A 24,202-nucleotide genomic window follows, 5' to 3' on the forward strand; every position below is an offset into this window, starting at 1 on the left:
TTGAACTGTACCTTGTGGCCTCTTATGCTCAATTTTGACTTTTTGACAAGTTAAACATCTAGATATAAATTCTGCCACTTCCCTTTTCATATTCGGCCACCAGAATGTCTTCTTCATGTCCTTATACAACTTATCCCTTCTGGGATGCATTGAATAAGGAGAACTATGAGCTTCCTCCATCAACTTCTGCTTAAGATCACTTCGATTATGTGGAACACACCATCTCCCTTTAAACCTCATGCTTCCATCATCGGCTATCGAAAAGTCTAATATTTGCCCTTTCTCGATTTTCCCTTAATCTTGTTCAACTTCTCATCCGGGTCGACTTTCTCGAATCTCATCATAAATCAACGGTTTGCTCAACAAGGCACTCAAAATTTTCTTTACCTCTCCTTGCTCCAATACCTTCAAATTCATCTTTTGGAATTCCACACACAATTGATCTGGAAGAATCATTGCGTTAACTCCATGACTTGACTTCCTACTTAATGCATCAGCTACAACATTTGCTTTCCCTTCATGATGCTGAATCTCCAAATCATAATCCTTAATCAACTCCAACCATCGTTGTTGTCTCATGTTCCACTCCTTTTGAGTGAATATGTACTTCAAACTCTTGTGATCGGAGAAAATCCTACATGTTACTCTGTACAAATAGTGTCTCCAAATCTTCAAGGCAAACACAATGGCGGCTAACTCTAAGTCGTGGGTCGGGTAATTCACCTCATAAGGCTTTAACTGTCTCGAGGCATAAGCAATCACCTTTCAATTTTGCATCAACACACAACCTAACCCAAACTTTGACGCATCACTATACACTTCATACTGCTCACTTCCATTAGGCAGGGCTAACACAGGTGTCGCAGTTAACTTTTCTTTTAACGTCTAAAAAGCCTTCTCACACTCCGGAGTCCATTCATACTTACATTCTTTTCTCATCAAGTTCATCATAGGCCTTGCAATTCTCGAGAAATCCTTAACAAATCTCCAATAATAACCTGCTAACCCAAGAAAACTCCGAACATCTGACATACTCCTCGGGGTCGGCCATTCACTTACAGCCTTTACCTTTGCTGGATCCACTGATACTCCTTCCTTAGAAATCACATGACCTAGGAAAGCTACCTCTTCCAACCAAAACTCGCACTTTGAGAGTTTGGCATATAATTGATGCTCCCTCAAGGTTGACAATACCATCCTCAAATGATCCTCATGCTCATCCCGATTTTTCGAATACACCAAAATATCATCGATAAACAAACACCATTATATTGAAAGTCCCACTAGGCTTCCTCTTTTCCCCAGAAAAGTTTCCTTCTAGCTCTCTCCCCTTGATCCCATAAAGGTGTGCTACTCTCCCATATACCTCATCTAAGGTTTCAAAAGTCACTCCTCCTAATTTCCCTTGAAGGGTTAAAGTCAAACCTTGCTTAAACCTCTAGGCCTTAAGTGCCTCAGTTGGTACTACCTCAGGTGTAAATCTCATTAACTCAATGAACTTGCTATAATACTCGTTAATTATCATGCTCCCCATCCTAAGGTTTGTAAACTCCATACACTTTTGTTTCCTCAAATAGGCAGGGTAAAACTTCTCTCTCAAAGCTTCCTTAAATTAAGCCCACCCAAACTTAGGATTACTCAACAAGTCATCTCTCCTTTGACTTCACCACAAATCGGCTTCCTCTCTAAGGTAATTAACAACATTATTGACTTTTAATTCTTCAGGGCAATTAATAGCATTAAAAAGTTTATCAAACTCTCTCACCCAATTTTCTAAGCTTGCTGGGTCTACTTTACCAAGGTAAGTGGGTGGTTTGGCCGCAACAACTCTTTTAAAAACTTCCCCAAAAGCATCAAGATCATTATGGGCTTTTCCCTGGTTTGAGACAATACCAGCTATATTTTCGGTTATTTTGGTTAGCCTTTTGATGATAGAGTTGACTTTGGAACTACTCCCTTTATTAATTCGTTGCCTTAAAGACATGATCCTGAATAACGTGGTAGTTAAGCACATGAATTTACTTAACTTGAACAACAAATCAATCATCCATCTAATAAAGATTCAGAGAGGTGATAGCTCTATTGTTCACAAAATATCTTGAGTACTAAACGTTTCATCAAATTAACTAGTAAGTCTAAATTGCCATTTTAAAAGCAAATGTAGGTAACATCTTAAAATAAATCGTCACAAGATTTATCATAATTTGCATACAATTATAACATATAAATCAACAAACACTTCACCATATAATTCATCACATAAGAGTGCAATTCACCTTACAATCCATTTCCACTTTAGGAATAATTATCAAATAATTCATGAACTTTCGATATACCTAGCTTGGAATATAAAAATTCCCAAAAGACTATCATTCTTAATGCAATTCAAAATTTAATTCGAACCTTATACGCTAATAAAGTTTGGACGTTTGCTTAGGCCATATGCACATAATTCACGTAAAGTTTTGAAATCACTTTTGAATATGTTTCAAAATCTTTAAGTTCGAAAATATTATATATAGTTATAAGTTGAATACTTGATTCATAATGTGGATTAGTTAGACCAATGAGATCCCAGGTAGGAGAGGTTAGGGTCGACGTTGCCCTAAGCTCAAATCCTGCCTAGCCAGAGCTCATTGCCAATCCAATAATCCCCACTATTAATCTTTCTTCGTATAAAAATAGAAAGTAGTTTTTACTTAAATATATACTTAATATATACTTGAGAAAAATAAATGCGAAACTCTATCCTATATGCCCTTCTTTGGTCTACTCATCAGTTTTATATTCCTATTTTTATCTTTTTAAGACCCAAAAACTGATACCACTTTGTAACACCCCCAAATTACTCTCTTATATTAACAATAATAATCCAACTTTAGCGAGTAACTTGGGAGTATTACCGCCACGTGATTACGTAAGGCTTAACAGAGTTTTGCAGCGGAAAATAGTACTTATCTTTTATTAATAATAATAGTAATAGTTTTGAAACACTTCTGGAGCAACTAAAACACGATACTATGTTTACTAAATTAAACTATGTGATCACCGCCCATCGTTCCCAATGCAGCATATAATTCACGTTGTCTGGGCGCCATCACCTATTTACTCATCATTAATGATAAGTAGGGAAAAGCCAAAACAAAACAAATATGTATTAGCCAAAATGCTAAGTACATACAAATGCTAGACATGTAAAATCAATTTAATTAATTAAACACGGTTTCAAAGAGATTTGACTTTAATAAATCATAATTTATCCAAACCATTCATGAATATAAATTTGTCAAAAGAACCAATTTCCGAAATAACCAACTTTCCAAAGATAATTCTGAATAGGGTGGATCAATCCATATTTTCATAAATCATTTTCCCATCTAAGTGTGCACACCCCTCAAGCTAGTAACTCCCTTACGTAGTGCTATCAAGGGGAAATACTAGGTCATACAAAGTCATAGTCTTTAACTTACTCCGCATAGTGGGAGTTAAAAATCCAAAGATCCAAGGAAAAAACCTGATAAATTAACTTTCCAATATCCCATACTCGGGATAATTTAAACAATAAAAATTTCTGTTTAAACATTTTGAATATCAATACAAGTTTATAATTAACTATTTAAACATTCAAGATCAAAACAATTAAAACATGGTTCACCGAAATATATTTCACAATCATTTAAACATGGTTCGAAATCGCTTAATATGTAAATCACGATGCATATAAAAGTCACTTTATAAAAGATCTAGCCACGTGTACGTACCTTGATCTTTGCACACAAGTACGGAACTCCTAATTACAAACTCGAAATTCTTCTTACAACAAACCAATAATCCTAATCAAATACCTTTCAACCCATTGACACGAGTACTTAGAATACGGACTTTAACTAGTTGTGCATGAACAATTTATCATCATAACCATTTTATAAAATTAACACTTGTTTTTATAAAATAATCTTTAATAATCCATAATAATAATAATAATAATAATAATAATAATAATAATAATAATAATAATAATAATAATAATAATAATAATAATAATAATACAAGTAGTAGTATCATACATACGTAAGTAGTAGTAGTATATAACTTATATGCATGTGTAAGTAGCTGTTGCTAGCTAATAATAATAATAATAATAATAATAATAATAATAATAATAATAATAATAATAATAATAATAATAATAATAGGAGGTAGTAGTAGACTAGCTAGTAGTAGTAATATAAATATACTTTTATAATAGTACTTGTAATAACTATTAATATAGTATCATAAAATGTAATAAATTAACTAGATAGTATACGTAGGGGTATAAACTAGTAGTATATATTTTAGTAAAAGTAAAAATAAATATAAAAGAAAGGAATATTCAATAGTAGTAGTAGTAGTAGTAGTGAGAGTTTTATAGTAGTAAAATCAAGTTTATAGATGGTGGGTAGAAAGCTACAGATCAAATAAATCAAAGAGGAATTTGGAGGTGGTGCCACCTTTGGCTATTGGTGGCAACGAGTGGGTTGGCAATGGTGGTCGGGTGACGGTGGAGGTGGTTGTGGAGGAAGGATTTGAGGCTAGTGAGAAAAGGTAAGAAGAGGAAACTTGAAGAAGGAAGTGGAGTGGAGTAGCTTGTTTTCCATGGCTATTTATAGAGCATTTTTGGCACTATTTCAACCTTCATCGTCAATGAAGGAGGCAAGTGGGTGGGTAATTCCCTCCTTGCCGACATAGCTTCATAATTTTTTATTTATTTTAGAAGAAGAATACTAGGTTGACATATACTTTTGTGTAGTACTTTTTGTGTAGTACTAGTGTACTACAAATATGAATTGGACTTGGGTATATTAAGAATTAAATTTGATACTTTGTTGTTTGAATCAGGTACAAAGTATTAATGGATGAAAATCTGATTTGGACACAACAAATTTTAACTCGACTCGTACAATTAAAATCATTATAAAGTATGATTATAAAATTATCTTCATAAAATCATATAAATATTTTCGCATAAAAACAAAATATATCGGAAAAATCCCTAGTTAATAATAAGTAAGTGGCTTAAAAATACGAGGTATTACAGTTTCCTACCTTATATCTTCCTTGATTATTCTACAAGTAATCTCTTTTGCTATATTATATTTCATGACAACACACCTTCCTTAAATTAATTATTCTTAGTCACCTTAATATTAAACTTTCCATAATTCTTTAACTCTCTTCTCCAAGTAATGTCCTTAATTCTTTTTACCATAATTCTCCTACCATAATTTTTTCATTCATAAGCCTATAAATACTCTCTCATACCTCTCATATTCTTCACACCAAAACCCAATTCTCTTATCCTCTCTTCTTCTTCTTTTCCCTAAACCTTTTCATACTTTTCTTTCTACTAGGGTATCCTACGCGCGCGATGCGCGCGGATGGGCTAGCTCTTGCGGAGAAGTTGTATTGGCATGTATTTACACCTTTGGTTAGGGTGGTAGACCTAGTAATTTTAATACGTATTATTTGATTTATGTGCATATTTTGTGGTGAATTTGTAGAATTATAAGAAAGCCACCAAAATCTTTTAAGACAATTATTTTTTAAATCCTCGAAATTTGACGGTGTTATTTCAAAATTATTATTATTATTATATAATATTTAATTGTTTTCCATCCCTTCATATTTTAAGCGGCCATTGTTAGTTTAGAACTCTTAATTGTTGTGCATGTTTCAATAGTACTTAGTATAATATTTCTATCGTGTTTTTCTTCAAATGAATTTTTTTGTGAGCTTTAGTCATATGGAGTAATAATATGTAAACAAGTTCTTTAATGTTCTACGACGACCATCTAATATCTATATCAATACTAAAGCAATAACCAATTAGTTATATTTTTCATCTTCAATTCTCTTCATAATTAATACCATTTTTTTCTACCACCGATTTCCCTTGATTTTAGGATTTTCAGTTCTTTATACCTCTTGATAACATACGCCTGCTCAAATATCACCAAACTATATAATATATGAATCCCATTCAAATTCTATGATGTTGTTTATATGTACACTTAAAAAGCTAATAAACCACATAGTGAGGGATAACTCAAGTGGTTAAAAAGCTCCCCTCCCGGTCCAAGAGATCTTTGGATCGATTCTCATCATCCGCCCTTGTGGCTCTCTAACCACAAAAAAAAAAGCTAATAAACTTTAACAATAGTTGCAATTAAAAAACGACAAGATTTTTTTTTTTGGGGGGGGGGGGGAATGATAAGTTAGTAGGATTTTATTCCAAAGTTCGCAAGAGTTAAGAGACTTTGCGGAAATAAGAAGAGCAACTATGAAAAAGTAAAAATAAACAGTCACTCAGTAATACACCGTTTCATTGTACATACAAATTTTTTCTTTTTAAATAATAATAATAATATCGTATAAGTGTAAAGCATTAGAATTTTTTATTTTAAAAAAAAAATCATTACAAATTATTTGTTAACAAAAACAAAATTAATTGATGATATGTTTAATGATAAAAAAAACATTAAATATATTAATGATAGTTAACATATTAATGAGGGTATTAAAGTAAATACACATTTTGTACACAACTTTGTACATAATTTTGAGGGTATAATTGGTAGTACACTATTCCTAAGAGATGTTTTCTACTTTTTATAAGGTAGGGATTCTTTTCATACATAATCAGCCCGTACACATTGTAAGCCAATTTTCGGGCACTTCTGGTTGGTTTTTGGGGTTTTGGTGTTAAAGAAGTTGTTCCTCTCAAAATATCCTTGAGGTTAGGCTCAAGAATCACCCAATTCAGAGTTATATTGAAGGAGTTATGGCCTCTGAAAGTTCTGCCTATTCTTTCTGATAAAAATCCAATTCTCTATAATCCTATTCTTTTATCTTGCTTCTTCATGGTTAGTTTTCTAAAATACAAATACCTATTTCATAGCTATAATTTTATATTAAAGTATTATTTTAAAAGAGTTTTATAGTCCATGCACACAGTGGCGGACCCACATGTAGTCATTTTGGGTCTCAGGACACATATTAATTTAAAAAAAAAATTATTAAAGGTGAGGGTACAGGGGAGATAATATTGTATGACAAAAGTCACTCCCTAAGGTCTAACCCCCTAAAGTCATGTGAATCCTAACCAAAGTAAACTAAAATTTTTTAAAAAAATTATTGAAAGAAAACAAATTCAATCAGTCATTTTCTCTCTCCTTAAAAAAATTTAGCACCCACCTCAACTCCTTAAGTCACGCACTCTTCATCAAATCGCCGCCAAGAAATCAGACCACCCATCGACTCGCTGCCTCACTGGCCGATGACCTCCACGATTCCGCTAGTGTTGTCCTCTATCCGATTGTCCACTGTAAAAACTAATTAATCAGGTAATTTACTAACCCTTAATCCCTAATTTTTTAAATTGAAATTTGGGTATTTTTGTGATTGTTCTTGATTTCTTGCTAAGTAATTCCTTATGCTAATTGTTTAAAAGCTTTATATTGCTGTTGTTATTCAGTTTATAAATAATTATTTGAAGGTTTTGCTTTAGTCTTTACTCGTTAGAAGTTTGGATTGATTATTTGTTCTAGGGTTTTTAAATGATTATTTGTTGTTAAATTGTATAGTTGTTAATCTTGTTATTCATGAAATGAGAATTAAAGTTGCAATTTCCATCGAAATTATTAGTCATTGGTCAATTGAGATTTGTGAATTGTAGTTTATTTATTTTATTTATATGGTTCTCTACCTTAATACCTATGTCTTTAGTAGCAAACTAGCAAGAATAATATTGATTTATCTAATTCAACCTTTAACTTCAATTTTAGAATGAAAAAAAAAACTCGAGATATTTCAAGTTTTTTTTACTAAAAAAGTGTCTACTATAAATCCTCGTCCTCCACAAAATGGTACTACTCCTCCACTAAATGATCCACCTTCTCAAGAAAGTGAACCAAATAATCCTTCACTACAAGAAAACGAACAAAATTCCCAAGAAAATGAACCAAATACTCCTTTACATCATGCAAGTGAACAACATTCTTCCCCATCTCACAATAATTTCCCTCAAAATGAAGATGGGCGATCTATTCCCCAAGGTGTTTCGGATCCTAGTGTTCAAATTAGTGAAGGAAGATTAAGTGCACTTGATATTGTTAATCTTCCACAAGACCCTAGAAAAAGAAGAAGGATGTATGATTTTCATCTCGATGATAGGGATTTAGTGCAGAGAACATACATTCAAAGAAAGTCATGTCAACCTAAAGATCATGTGTTTCCTCAAACACTTTTTGGGCCGAAAAAACGTTGATTTTATGTTAAATGGTTTGATACTTGGAAAACTTGGCTTGAGTATAGTGTTGAGAAAGATGTTACCTTTTGTTTCATTTGCTATCTATTTAAGGATGGTAACACAGCAGGAGCCGATGCTTTTGTTAATGGAGGTTTTTAGATATTGGAATAGAAGAGACACAATTGTAAAGCATGTTGGTGGACACAAAAGTGCTCACAGTAATGTTGTGATTGCTATGAATTTTTTCATGAATCAAATGAGTAGCATTGCCACCGCTTTATCAAAACAAACAGCGAAAACCATGAGCGCTTATCGTAAGAGATTGGAAGCTTCAATTGAAACCATCAGATGACTATTATTCCAGGGTTGTCTTTTCGTGGTCATGATGAGAAGAAAAGTTCATTGTCTAGAGGTAACTTTCTTTCATTATTAACTCTTCTTTCAAACCATGATCCTGAGTATTCCAAAGTTGTTTTTATGGCCCATGGTAATTGTCAACTTACTTCTCCAAGTGTCCAAAAAGATATAGTCAATGCCTGTGCAAAAGAAGCAACTAAAGCAATATTGGAAGAACTTGATAGTATTCTTGCTGATGAATCTACCGATGTTTCCGATAAGGAACAAATGGCACTTTGTTTGAGATATGTTAATAAAAAGGGGGAAGTGTGTGATCGTTTTATTGGTATTGTGCATGTTCCTGATACTAGTTCTTTGACTCTCAAAACTGCTATTGAGTCATTACTCATGGAACACCCTTTAACTTTCTCTCAAGTTCAAGGTCAAGGTTATAATGGGGCAAGTAATATGCAAGGTTCAATCAATGGCCTTAAAACTCTAATTTTAAATAAATGTTCTCAAGCATACTTTGTTCATTGCTTTGCTCATCAATTTCAATTGACATAAGTTGCTCTTGCTAAGAAAAACTCAGATTGTGGTTGGCTTTTTGTTGATTTATTTGCACCTCTTTTGAAATTTGTGGGAGGTTCACCTAAGAGGAAATAATTTCTTCGAGAAAAACAACGTCAAGGGGTTGTAGAAGCATTATCCTTGGGGAAAATTGAATTGGGAACTGGTTTAAATCAAGAACGTGGCTTATGTAGACCTTGTGATACTCGTTGGGGATCTCACTTTAAAACTATTTTGAATGCGCTTGATTTATATCATTCAATACTTTTATCACTTAATTCAATTGCAAAATTATCTGTTACACTTGATTCGAATAAAGCACAATCTATTACACACTTGTTAATGTCATTTGATTTTGTGTTTGTAGCACACTTGATGGTTGATATATTTGGAATTACAAATGCGCTGAATGTGGCATTGCAAAAACATGATCAAGATATTGTAAATGCAATGGTCATGGTTGATGTAAGCAAGACTAGTTTACAAAAGTTAAGAGATGAAGGATGGGATTCACATATGGAGAAGGTCACTTCTTTTATGGATAAATATGACATTGAGGTTCCAAACATGGAGGGGCGATATGTTGTTCATGGGAGAAGAATGTATAGAGGTAAAGTTCCACAAGTGACTAATCTTCATCATTTTAGAGTTGAAGTTTTTCTAAGTGTCATTGATCTTCAATTACAAGAACTTGAAAATCGATTTCCCGAGGTAAGTAAGGAAGTACTTGTATGTATGTCTTGCTTTAATCCTGCAAATCAGTTTCATTCTTTTAACAAAAGAAAATTAGTTCAACTTGCCAAATTTTATACCGATGAATTTTCAAGTTATGAGTTATTATTTTTTGAACATTCACTTGAAAATTTCATTATTGATGTTCGAAATGATGAGAGATTTTGGAATTTGAAAAGTCTAAGTGAACTTTCTACGAAACTTGTTGAGATGGGAAAGTTTGAAACTCATGATCAAGTCTACTTACTTTTGAAGTTAGTGTTGATTCTTCCTGTTGCAACGGTAAGTGTAGAAAGAGTATTTTTCCGCAATGACGCAAGTGAAAGATAAATTGCGTAATAGCATGGGCGATCAAGTGTTGAATGATTGTTTGATTACTTATCTAGAAAGAGATTTGTTTTATAATGTTAGCATGTATGATATCGTAAATTGTTATCAAAACATGAAAAATCGTCGGGAGCAATTGTAATAAAATTAGTACTTTTTTGGTTGTAATATTTTTTTTTTTGGTAATATGAATTTGCATTACTTTATGAATTGTACTTATTTATGTTTTTTTTTGTTCATTATATAAGCTTTGACTATATTTTTGTATGTATACACGGTCGATGGACGATGGGATAACGTATTAATCAAATCCTAGATCGGCCAATGCATGCACATTAGATTTGAGTTCATGTTGTGATAACCTTATGGTTATGTTATTTGCAAGGTGTATTCGTGATTGAACTTTGAAAGTGCGAAGTGTTGATTGATATTCGGAATCAAGGTACGTTTAGGTGGCTAGATACCTTTGAAAGTGATTGGTTTGAATAACATGTTTTGAATTATTTTATGATGATTGAATTAAATTGATTTGAATTATGATTTATGAAATCAATTATGTTTGGAGGTATTGATTTTAATATTTGTTTTAATAAAAGTATTTTGAATGATTGAGTTTTAAATCGTGTTTTGAATGGTTTGAATTACTTATCATGTTTAAATAAAGGAATTGATTTGAAAAATTTGTTGACTTAAATAAAAGGGTTTTCAAAGGAAGAGTTATTGATTTTGAAAATTTATTGATATCAAAATTTATTCTCAAGTATTTATTAAAAGGTTGATTTTGAAAGCATGATTTAGTTGGATAAAAAGGATTTTTGATTTAACCTATTATAAAAATTTATTTTATTAAAGAAGGAATTATTGAATTATTGTTGAATTAAAGCTTTACAAGCATGTTAGTATCCCACTATGCGGATTTGGTTTGATAAGGCCTTGGACTTTGTATGACCAGGTATTTCCTCAAGAATAGCCTTGCAACATAAGGAGACTAGCTTGGGGGTGTGCACACTTGGGTGAGGAATTTGGATATTTAAAGGAATTGGATTTAACAAATTGGTATTATTGAATTATTGGAATGGTTTGAAATATTGGAATTGGTTTTGAATCATGGATTGGAATTATTGGTTTAATTATTGGAATTGGTTTAAAAACATGTTTGCAAATAAAATTGAGTTTACATTATCTTGCACTTATCGTACTTAGCATATGTTGCTAATCCGTAGTTCCTATTTGTTTTGGTTCGCCCTGTTTACCGTGATGAGCAGTGTTGACTATTTTCAGGTGGAGTCATGAATGAGCATATGGGAGTCCTGGGATTTGCTTCACCTAGTAGAGGAATGTTGGTCTCATCTTTATTTTGAATTCTCATGACAATGTTACTATTTTTATAAGTATTAATAAAAGAAAGTTGAGTTTTCCGCTGCAAGTTATGTTATATAGTTAAGTATTTGAGTAGCCTTGCGTAATCACGTGACGGTAACACTCCTAAGTCTATCTCTACAGTATAATTATACGAATTATACTAGTATTTCCGTAGAGGGAGATTTGAGGGTGTTACATTAAGTGATAAAACAATCAATTAATTATTCAATTCTAGTCTTTAATTAACGCAAGAATCTATGTGAAATTAATTAATTAAAGGTTTATTTAAAGTGATCAAACAACACTAATTATTCAATTAAAGCTATTTAAACAAGAAAAGAAAAATGATTTATCTAAGTGCTCAGGAAACTAACCGTTCTTCTTTTATGCTAGATCTCCGTCTTATGTATTTATGGACTTTCCTCCTTCTTCATACCTTCAAGGACATCAATGCAATGTATTAGAGTTGAAGAGTAGTTGGAAAGATAAGGGAAAACTAGTATGATAGTAAGAGAACTTGAGAGATTAGGGTTTTAAGAATGCTAGGGTTTAGAATTCTGATTTTTTCATCCTCTTTAGGGTTGAACGAAGACCCCTATTTATAGGCGTAGGAGTCTAGGTTTAGGGTTTTACAGCCGCAGTGTCAGGTGGCAGGCGCAACTCTCGGAGTCGCGCTTGGGTGCCGCATGCATCTCAATGACTTACGCGTGCCAGGCGGTGCGGTTTGCCTTATACAAAAATGGGTTTTTAAGACTTCCATAACTTTTGATTGCGAAGTTGGATTAAGGCGTGTAAGATATCATTGGAAATCTCTGAATTTCTAATTTGCAGTTCCGTTAAAATTAGGTTAAAATCTATTATGGATCAAAAGATATGGCCATTGGAGTGAAAGGGTATTAGTCATTTTAGGGCCCAATTTAGTATTTTGATGATAACTTCTTTGTTTTAGCTCGGAATTGAGCTTATAATATACTGTTGAAAACCTCTTTGACAAGGTTATCCATCTGTATAGGCGTTGTAGGGAAATTAGTTGGTTGGTTCATCTGCTCGGCTCGGTTTTCAACAATATAAGATCCATTGGATCCAATCATTGCATTTGACGCATTTAGGTCCGTTATTAATCAAGTTTAAACATGTATGAGTACGTTTTAGGCCTAATTAATAATTAGACAAGTCTCTAAGGTAACTTGGTCTCAAATCTGGGTTTTAAATTACTTCATAATGCATTTCGTAGTCCATAAACACTTCAACTTTGATCTAGCATGAAGAACAGGTTTTTGTAACATCATCGCACTTCCTGTCGGAACAAGAGGCCAAAAGTAGGTGTCTACAATATTCAGGAAAAAGCGCATCCTACTTACATTCCTTGCAGCTGGGTAAGATTCCCTAATTCTTCAAGAAAGTATCCAGTATGATTAAGACCCTTCAATTGGTTGCAAAAAGAAGAAAATAGATCTCATTAAAACACAAAATTAATAAGCCAAACCGATGTACATGTATTCACCATGAAATCATAGCCAGTACAACACACATCCCATGCAATTGCAGACAACATAAAAATGGATAGTGAGGCAGCTTTGATTTTGTCCCTGTTTAATTAGGAGAGTATGGGGTCAAATTAGCATTTTGGCCAATAAAAACACTATTTCTCATGTTTGGTAAAGGGTAGTTCGGATCAACTATATTGGATGACACCACTAATCTTGAGGATACTTTGAGCGGAGGTTTGATATATAATGAAACAAAGGGTCTAACAATGGTTAAACTATATGTAGAAATACCCAAAAAAAGAAAAGAGAAAAATATCAACAACACATTTCACTACCTTCATGCTCCTTTTAACAATCTATAATATTATTAAAACCCAAGAGAACAACATGGTCACGCCATGTGTCCCCCTTCCCACAACATGACTAGGCGACACATGTGTGTGAGGTGGCATCCTACGTGTCACGTCTTTCCCCAATATTAATTGATTCCATCGGCATTAATTAAAACTCTATAAATTCAATTAAAAAAAATAAAAAAAATCTTCATATGTATAACCTCCAAATTTAATTCTACAACTTTAATTCTCTATAATTATGTTTAATTTTCATCAAAAACTCTTCATATGCATAACCTCCAAATTTAAATTTGACATGCTTATTTTAAATATATATATATGAAAGATCATATAGATTATTACATCGTATATATTTCACTCACTTATTAATAATCCGTATTGTTTAACATTAATCCTTTTTATTAATTTTGATCAAACTTAGTTATAAATTTACGGTTTATCGAGGCATCGCCCGGGCTAATAACTAGTTCCAATTCAAAAAATCAAAATCCACAGTTCAGATTTGTGAATTCCTAGACTTTAATCAAATTATATTGTAAGAAACTTATATTTTCCACCTTAATGAACTAAAAATTTGGCATTGGCAGTATAATCAAAGAAATTAGTAGATACACAACTCTACCTTTAATTTAAAAATTGCTTCTAGGTGTTATCTATTACTCAAATCCTATTACTAATGTCAAAATAGCCATAGTGACCTTTATTAACTTATAGTCACCTTTACTAAGGCCCTGTTCACTTCAACTTAAGAAAAATTATTAAATAAAAATAATTTTATTTCAGAAAAAATAAGTCCAGTTCAGTAAAATTAATTTCAGTAGTAAAAATAATTTTAGTTCAGTAAAAATAAGTTCAGTTCAGTAAAATTCAGTTTTCTTAGAGAAGAATTATATTAGAAAATCAGTAAAAATAATTTTAGTTTAGCAAAAATAATTTCAGTCCAGTAAAATTAATTTAAGTTCAGTAAAAATAATTTAAGTTCAGCAAATATAATTTTGTTTTAGTAAAAATAATTTCAATTCAACAAAAATAAGGTGAAGTGAACGGGGCCTAAGTATATTATGTTATCTGTAACTATTCAAATCCTACCAATTAAGATAAAAATCAATGTAACCAAAATCAATTCACCATCTATGTAGTCTGTAATTTTACCCGAATTAGACTCTTTACTTTTGAACTAAAGCAAATAAGCTTCATAATTCAATAATTTAATTCATTCGAAATTTTTATGTGCACTTGTGTTAGAACTGAATTAGACTCTACGATTTTATGTTAATTTCCCTAATATTGAAACTTAATTGCATGCTTCAAATCTATTTTCCACATTTCACCCATTTTTCATAAAAACAAAAAATTAAAATTTTGGCAGAATTAAATCAAAATAAAAATTGATATCTTCATTGTTATTTAGGTATGATTCCAATTCACAAATTGATTTTTACAGCAAAATTTCGTTCTTCAATGGATGAATTTTTGCTTCGTGATTTCGTCGATGATTTCATTGCAAAAGATAGAGAATATAGTTGTTTTTTTTAAATCAAATGAAAGAATATTGGTTTTGTGAGAATTCGGCTGGAAATCCACGTGGGCTACCTTCTTCAGGCAACACCACGTGAGATCATAAGGTTTTGGTCCACCCAAGAATTGCTGAAGGATTTTTTTACTTTTACCACAAAAAAAAAGATATTGTTTTTTAACCACCAAAACTTCTAAAACTTTTATTTTACAACAAAAAAATTCCAAAAATTGTTTTTTACCACCTACAGTCAAGAAAGCCGTTAAATCTAACAGTCATACAAAAAAATTTTGATTTTCGTGCGCAAAACATGTTCTTTATAGGTTAAAGGGGGCATTTTGATCCTTTGGATCCAATATGAGGTCACAATTGACAAAGAAATAATAAAAAATGTCTTGTTTTGCGTATTTCACGAAAATCAAGGTACTTTTTAGTAGGAAAAAGAGCCATTTACTATCTTTTTTGTCAATTCTTACCACAATTTGGGATCGAAGAATTATATTGCCCTCAAAAACTCCTAAAGACCATGTATTTGGCACGAAAATTGAAGAATTTAAAAATTCCGTTAGGTTTACCCGTTTTTTTGACGGCACATAGTAAAAGACAATTTTTATTTTTTTTAAATTTTTTTTTGGTTTTAAAATAAAACTTTTACTCGTAGAAGTTTTGATACGGAGTAGTAAAAAACAATTTCTTGATTTTTTTTGGTGATAAAAGTAAAAAAAAAAAAATCAAAAAAAGTATACTTGTGTTGTAATATGTATCGTATGCGTAATATGAACGAATTAAGAATACCGTCAAACATCACCGCTTAGCTTCCCATGAAAAAGTAAATATTTCCGCTCAAAACCTCATGCTCAATTAGACATTTCACTGGATGTTTAATATATCGAGTAAACATTGTTCATGCAAGGGTACTATAAATCCTCGCATAATCTGAAGGAAATATACATAACAATTATTGGAGTATCTAAAAGCTTTCTTTTGATCTCTTTGAAATCCTTTGTTGTAAAGCACGTTATCAGCACCAAATTGCTCAAATTACTCAAAAGGTAGTTTTGCCTTTTCAAACTTTAAATTTAAATCCAACTATCAAATTATTCATTACTAAAAAATGGAACACCAATATAATGGCTTCAATACATTTTTGAATAATATATCACTTTCACATATATATTTCGTAATAGAGCGTAATGTCATACATTGTGGTACAATACAACCAGCCCGAGAAAGTACAAATCAAGCCCGAAACACTAACGCCGCCGAAGCCGTCGAAACTCCACAAGTTATCCCTAACCTCAATGAAAATCCCCTAGTACCACCAATCGAAACCGAACCCCCTCCTCCAGAAACTAATAAGAAAGGAAGAGATGATAAAGATACCGCCACCACCGCTACTAGTAAACGTCTCCAAGGCGACTAATTGGTCTTTTTAAAGCAAACTAGCCACCTTTATAGAGGGCAAAATTTGCATTTTAAGCCGCCTATATGGACGGGCCAAACTTTCAAAATGTCGCCTTGATGGTCGACTTACGTTTTATCTTGAGAACAAGGTCACCTAAAATGGTAGGCAATTTGTGGCCGGAAGTACGAAGATAAATTTATTTTTATTACATGAATTTAATTTTTGCCTATTATTTCATGAAGGTAATTTATTTTTAGACTTGACTATAAGCAATTTTTCTTCACCTAATTATTTTGTATGAATATTTCTTTAAGAAGGAGGAAGAAAGAGAATTAGGATGTTAGTAAAAAGAAAGAAAGAGAATAGGATGAATAAGAATAAAGTGAGAGATAAGAACGCATGATACGAAAGTAAATATGCCGCATGATACCAACCTTTATCATATCAACCATTTTTAGAATGTCTTTTTTTTTTTTTTTTTTTTTTTTTTTGCCACATGTAGAGTTTGCATGTAAATTCATATTGCATTGTTTTATTAAAACTTGTGAATTCTACATTACTGTTAACAGGGGCGGACCATTAGTAGGGCTTCACGAGGCTTGGCCCCTGAAACCTTTTGGGAAAAAATTTTTAAGGCCCATTTACAAAAAAAATAAATAAGAAAGATAAAAACAAAACAAACTGATTGCTTATCTTCCTAGAATAGGCGGCTAGAAACTAGGAAACTAAGAAGAAAAAAAATCTTGTCAAAAAGAAAAGGAAAAAAATAATTAAATATTCTTCTCAATTCCCTAAAAAGTATATGACACACCCAAACCTTTTCCCCTCCCTCTATTATGTATTCCTCATTAGCACAATTACATAATTGATAAATATTCACTTTTTTCAAGTTTCCAATTCACTTTTTTCAAGGTTCCAATTCAATTCCAACTTTCAATATCAAGTATTACACGCTACTACTTTCTCAATTTTTTGTTTTTAAGTTTTTGATTTTCAATTTTTTTTTTTTTTTTTTTTTTGCAATTAAATTTTTTAATGTTATACAGAGTATTACGTATTGATTAATTTGAGCATTAAAAACAAATTGATAATTTTAGGCGACAAGACATTATCAAAGTTTGTAAATTACTCAGTCAAAAGTATAGAGCAAGTTTTGCCTTCGGTATGTGACAGGATAAAGTCGTATCACCTAATCAAAAATAATTTCTAAGTTCCTCTAACTATGCAGATAGGGAAGAAGGGTCGATCCACATGGAAACAAGTCTTCCTATTCCTAAGTAATTAATATAACTAAATTATAAAGTAACTAAATTATAAATATGAAGAAATTAAACTAAGGGAGATAAAAGTAGGGATAAATCAATTAATAAAAGCCTAGGGTATAGGTTCACCAATAAATAATATTCCAAGGTAAAACATAATAATCAATCATCAATACATCAGTTAATCAGATCATAAAGGGCTTTCGCTACGTATTAGAATCACAGAGTTAATTTACCGGTATTAAATCTCATTTCTCAAATCTCGACTTAACCATTTATAAATTAGTCCGCGTATTAAAACTAAGCCTTCAATTCTCATCTATCGAATCTCGAATCAATACTGCATAACTCATACAATTAAACCATGCCTAATCTAATTGCATAACATTAAATCAATCAATAGGAAATTAATCAAGTATTGACAATCAACAATAATAAATTACCCCTTCATATTATTTATGGATCCTCACAAACCCTAGAAAGAAAACTACTCACACATAATTAAATATAAACTAATCAAAGCAATTAAACAAGTCATGAAGAAATAAAGAAATTAAATTACTGAAATTAATAAGGAAGAAATCGTTACCAAAGTTAACGGAAATAATGGATTGAATTAAGAACAAATTATAGGGTAGTAGTGAGAGAAAAACAAGAGAGAAGTTTAATCTAAAATCTAAATAGAGAGAGAAAAGCTAAGAGAAGAGGTCAATTGTATCAAAAACACTAAAACGTATTTATACAAAGCTCCTAAAAATCCTAATTAAAAACTAAGTAAAAATCGTTGAAAATCACTCCTCCAAAACACGCACTCGGTCGGGCGAGGCACCGCCCGACCGAGCCCGCCTTTTTGAACCTTGAAGCATCTCTCGCGCCCGGCTGGGCGCGAGCTCGGGCGAAGCAACACCCTTCCTTCTTTCACCTCGCCCGGCCGGGCATGCCTTCGGGCGGAGACCCTTGAGCCGGGCAAGGCCACTTGGGCACTTCTTATTGGACTCTTGATTGGGATCCGTTTCTTCGGCCCAATCCAGATTTCCTCTTTTGGGGCTTTAATACTCGGTCCAACGCCACGGTATCTCATATGTCGAGCCCTTAATCACCGGTTCAATGACTCTAATCGGCCCTGGGCTACGAAAAGTGGTCGTGCTCCTTCAATGCTCGTAGTTGCTCCATAAAATCCCGGGAAAATGCTCCAAATGTGCAATTCCCTACAAAACTCAACCAAAACTATGAAAACACTAGAAAACACCAATTAGTAATTAAAGTGGCTCTAAAGAGCCAAAAGCACTACTAATTATGACCAAGGGACGAAGGTAAAACACTATATAAAATAGACATATCAGTATGTCATTCTTTATTTCTCTATTAATATTTATCAATTGATTGATAAGTTATTTTTAAGTTACGATTTATACTTGTGATTTGTGAATTGTAATGCATTGATAATTAACAAATTAGTCACTAATGAAAGTATGCTTAAAGTTAGTTTCTTGTTTCCATTCATATTATATTTTTGAATTGGTTGCTACACCGTACTTGTTAGAATTAAATAATTAATTAAAACATAATTGTTTATTTTCAAGAAATATGTAGGATGTTTATAAAATAAATTTAACTTATAATTAATTTCAGGTAAACAAAATGAACAAACAAAAATCTATTACCTCCTTTTTCAGACGGAAAGAGCCAGAAAATGACACAATACCCGACAAAAACAATCCAATTAATGAAGATACTCCTACCGGGACACATAATCATGAAGAAGGTCCATCGATCATTGATAATGACAATGTGGATATCAATTCTTTAGAATGTGATTCAGGGTTACGTCCTCCGATATGGGTTTATCCATTTGAAAAACGAAATGAAATAAGACTTGATATGAATTCCCCTTATACAGCTTGTAGGGGTCGAGCTCGTCATCAACAAGATCAAGTTACAATTAATCATTTTTTTCAAGTAGAAATATTTTTGGGTGCAATTGACAAACAATTACAAGAGCTAAATCGCAGATTTAATGATGACGCTTTAGAGCTCTTAACTTTATCATCTTTGTTAGAGCCTGAGATGGATTTTAAAATTAAAATTTTAATCTTGAGAAGGTTTGTTTGCTTGCAGAAAAGTTTTACCCCATGGGTTTTACGGAGCAAGAAAGGTACAATTTGAGGTATCAATTGCAACACTTTTTTTGTGAAGCAAAAAATGAGCCTAGTTTGACTCATCATTCTACCTTGGAGGAATTTAGCGAACACTTGGAACAAACAGGAAAATCAAATGTATACTTTTTGTTTGATAGACTAATACGTCTAGTTTTGACCCTTCCTGTTTCAACAACTACCATTGAAAGAGCATTTTCAGCAATGAAGATCATGAAAACAAGACTGCGTAACAAGATGAAGGATGAGTTTTAGGCTGATAGTTTAGTTATTTCTATTAAAAGGAATATTTCTAAGTCATTTAGTACTAAGTCAATAATAGATCGTAACATTTGTATGAGAACGAATTAGATTATGACACTTGCATTTTTTTTTGTAATATTTAATTATTTATTATATTTAGATATATTCTTATACTCCTTGGTATTTATAATATAATCTCACATTGGATTTTAAAATAATTTACATATGCTTATGTTATTATATTCTTGATTTAAATGTACACTTATGCTATAAATTTTTGGCCCCCGAAACAAGAGTTTTCAAGATCCTCCACTGACCATCAAGATATGTACAAGATAGCTTTATTTTATAAAATGATAACAAAAGTTACGAAATGAGATAATGCACCATATTGCATGTCCATGCAATCTGACAATAGAAGACCAATTGGAAGACACATAAAGCAATGCATGCAAACTAACTAAGTGGGATTTACAAGACTTTTAAATATAGTTCCAAGTACCAAGCTTTGGCATATTTTCTATGTATAAATCCTTTCTAAATTAAATATATTTTTATTTTATTTTATTGTATATACTAATTTCTTTTACTTTTTGGGTTAATAAATGTAAGCATGTGATTTAGGAATAGTTTTCATCAAAATTTATTCTTTCGACTGCAACTTTGCAATTTCCTTTAATCATTCTATGCTTTGCCTATTATTCTTGTTCATTGTTCGGGTAACTGAGATTTTATAAATGTAATAAGTAAAATATTAATTAAAGTTAAAAAAAATATATGCAGCCTTTATTAATTTTTCGGGGTTTATACTTTTACCAAGTTTTGAACCCCCAACCTCTTATTTGTAAGTTGGGTACTCGGACCACCACGACTTGCATTCCATAGTGATACTTTCTAATTTATAAAACCTTATATATGAAATACAAAAAATATTTGACTTCCCTTTTTACTAATTTCTGAAAATTTTTCAGCAATGGCTCAAAGTGCAAAACGGGACTTTGAAATTTTAGACATTTCCGGAGGAAGATATACCTGCAATGGCGGGTGGATGCATAAGCCTACCTAAGGGAACAAATCCTTGAACACGCTATCGCCGAAGAGGGAAACACTACTCTTCTAGAACAAGCTAAAGCTTTGGTGTATATAAAGCACCACATTCATGATGAATTAAAAACTGAGTATATTCTCATTGAGGATCCCAGAGAACTCTGGGTTTGCCTCCAAGACAGATTCGAACACTTATAGAGAATAATTGGGCCAAGGGCTCAGCATGAATGGTCTACCTTGAGACTTCAAGATTTTAGCTCAGTACGTGAATATAACTCTGCTGTACTCCGCATAACTTCACAATTGAGATTATGTGGAGAACTAGCTAGTCTCTAAAAGAGCCATGATCGAGAAAACTCTCACTACAATGCATACAAATAATATGGTACAACAAGACAGTACCTAGAAAGGTGTTGTGAAAGGTTTTTTTTTATTTCCATACTGTTAGCTGCAAAACAAAACAGTTAGATCTTGCTGTCTAATCATAATCAAAGACCAGCAGGTACCAGTGCAATACCTAAAACCAATGCCACAAAAATTGGCGGGCGTTGGAATAGCAATGTTGTACGAGAAGGTTTTCAAAGCAAGGGTCAGTACCATAATAGGGGTAGAGGAAAGGGGAGAGGACGTCAAAACTAGCGTCAAAATACTTCCAATGCTCCTACCTAGAGAGGTAGAGGTAGAGGCAGTAGAGGAAGGGGAAATTTTCAAAACCAAGGAAGGCCACAAGAGAAGTGTTTTATATGCGGAATACAAGGCCATTGGGCCAAGGATTGCCGTACGGAAAAACACATGAGGACCTAGATGTTACCTCAAGAGGGGGACAAGAGAAACAAGTAGAAACTAATTTTGTCACACAAAATTTCCCTAACCTAGAACTCGATGTAGCATTATCTTATTGATGACATAGAAAATGTCTAGACTAAATCGATCATGTGCTTGTCCTGTGGTGTTTGCTTCATCAACATTGTCATATATTTTCGAGTTGTTACATCGATCATGTGCTTTTCCTGTGACATTTACTTCATCAACATTGTCATATATTTTCGAGTTGTTTTCCGTTGTAATTGCTTATCCTTTTCATCTAGAGTCCTAAGTTTTCCTAAGCATGTTTTTCCTAGTGTCAAGTGTGTTTTATTTAATCTTGTAAAATATGCTATAATAAAGATGTGTTTTTCTTTCTCATACGTGTTTTTGTAGATGATAGTTTTACTAATCCTTTCTCTATTCATTTGAAGATAATGGAAAATAACAACACAAATGCTAAAAAATGCCTGATTGATAGCGCAACTACACACAACATTTTAAGCAACAAGTCATATTTTACTCATATCAAGCCAATAAAACTAATCTCAGCACAATTGTCGGCACCGTCAATATGGTCGAGGGCTCCGGAAAAGCTTGCGTAATATTACCAAAAGGTACAAAAGTAACAATAAAAAATGCATTATATTCCAGCAAAACATGACGTAATCTATTGAGTTTGAAGATATACGTCTAAATAGTTATCACATGGAAACCGTTAATTAATGAAAATAAGGAGTATATGTATCTCGTCAAAAGAAAATATGGCAATAACGAGACTCTTGAAAAATTAGAACCATAATCCTTAGGACTGTACTTTACTAATATCAGTCCAATTGAAACACATTTGGTGTCTAACCACAAGGTAGACAACCAGGAAATGTTTAATACTCCCTCCGTTTTTTTTATTTGCATCACTTTCCTTTTTGGATTTTTTTTAAATGCATCACATCTATATTTGGTAACTTTATACTATATTTTATCATTTCTCTCTCTTACTATAAACCCCACTCAATTTATTTTATCATTTCACTCACTTCTATGGTCCCCACTAAAATAATAAAAATATCTATCCTCTCTCATGGTCCCCATCTTACTTTTACTATAATAATTTATTCACCCACTTACAATAGCATATTACTCTCCTAAAACTTTGTGCAATCCAAAGTGATGTAAATAAAAAAAAAACCGGAGGGAGTATATGGCATGATCGCTTGGGTCATCCTGGAACAAGCATGATGATAAAGAACATTAAAAGTTCAAATGGACATCCGTTAAATAATATACAGATCCCACAATCAAATGAACTTCATTGTAAAGCTTGTTCATTTGGCAAACTAATCATTAGACCTTCAAAGGTTAAACTTGAAGGTGAAAATCTTTCATTCCTAGAAAGAATACAAGGAGACATTTGCGGGCCAATACACCCGACATGTGGACCGTTCAGATTTTCCTCATGTTAATTGATGCTTCAAACGTTGGTCAAATGTTAGTCTTTTCTCCACCAGGAATGCCGCATTTGCAAAACTTCTAACGCAAATCACACGTTTTAGGGCTCAATTCTCGGATTATCCGATTAAAAAGATTAGGCTAGATAATGTCGGAGAATTTACATCTCGAACATTCAATGACTATTGTATGTCCATCGGGATAGACGTAGATCAGCCAGTAGCCCATGTTCATACACAAAATGGCCTTGCAGAAGCATTCATAAAGCAATTACAATTAGTCGCTAGGCCATTACTCATGAAATCTAGATTCCCATCTTCTGCATGGGGACATGCAATAATAAATGTCGCTGCTTTGCTACAATTAAGACCGAGCGCGACGCATAAGTTATTTCCAGTGCACTTAGTAGTTGGAAAGGAACCTAGCCTCGCACATCTAAAAACATTCGGATGTACAATCTATGTTCCAATAACACCGCCCCAACGTACTAAAATGAGCCTACAAAGAAGGTTGGGAATCTATGTTGGCTATGAATCACCTTCCATCGTACGATATCTCGAACCGTTGACTGGTGATCTTTTAACAGCTCGATTCGTTGATTGTCACTTTAATGAGGTTGACTTCCCAACCTTAGGCGGAGATAAAGAGGGCCCATGCTGAAAAGAAATATCATGGAATGCCCAAAATTTATCATACCTTGATCCAAGGAAAAATGCATGTGAACAAGAAGTGTAAAAAATAATACATTTTCTAAACATCGCAAATCAATTGCCAGATGCATTCATTGATACAAAAGGAGTGACAAAGTCACATATACCAAGTCACATATACTAGTAGTTGTAGACACCTAAAAATGT

General features: G+C 32.6%; 1 protein-coding gene across 1 annotated transcript; it reads left to right on the plus strand.

Moving 5' to 3' along the window:
• The first annotated feature begins 8,638 nt into the window (after nt 1-8,638).
• On the plus strand, nt 8,639-20,057 carry LOC145575506 (uncharacterized). The gene is made up of 4 exons (XM_081633369.1): nt 8,639-9,089; nt 9,564-9,907; nt 19,279-19,748; nt 19,943-20,057. The coding sequence occupies exons 1-4, from the start codon at nt 8,639-8,641 to the stop codon at nt 20,055-20,057; spliced, it is 1,380 nt and encodes a 459-aa protein (XP_081489495.1).
• Nucleotides 20,058-24,202: the final 4,145 nt, after the last annotated feature.

Source organism: Chenopodium album, chromosome 13, assembly GCF_948465745.1.
Source record: "Chenopodium album chromosome 13, dcCheAlbu1.1, whole genome shotgun sequence".
Classification (NCBI taxonomy): domain Eukaryota; kingdom Viridiplantae; phylum Streptophyta; class Magnoliopsida; order Caryophyllales; family Amaranthaceae; genus Chenopodium; species Chenopodium album.

Bases quoted from the DNA above. Each gene is read 5' to 3' on its own strand.
- LOC145575506 (XM_081633369.1), top strand. From the start codon at position 8,639: ATGACTATTATTCCAGGGTTGTCTTTTCGTGGTCATGATGAGAAGAAA. The intron at 9,908-19,278 runs GTAAGTAAGGAA...AATTAATTTCAG, and splicing joins TTGAAAATCGATTTCCCGAG to GTAAACAAAATGAACAAACA. The intron at 19,749-19,942 runs GTTTGTTTGCTT...TTTGTTTGATAG, and splicing joins AAAATTTTAATCTTGAGAAG to ACTAATACGTCTAGTTTTGA.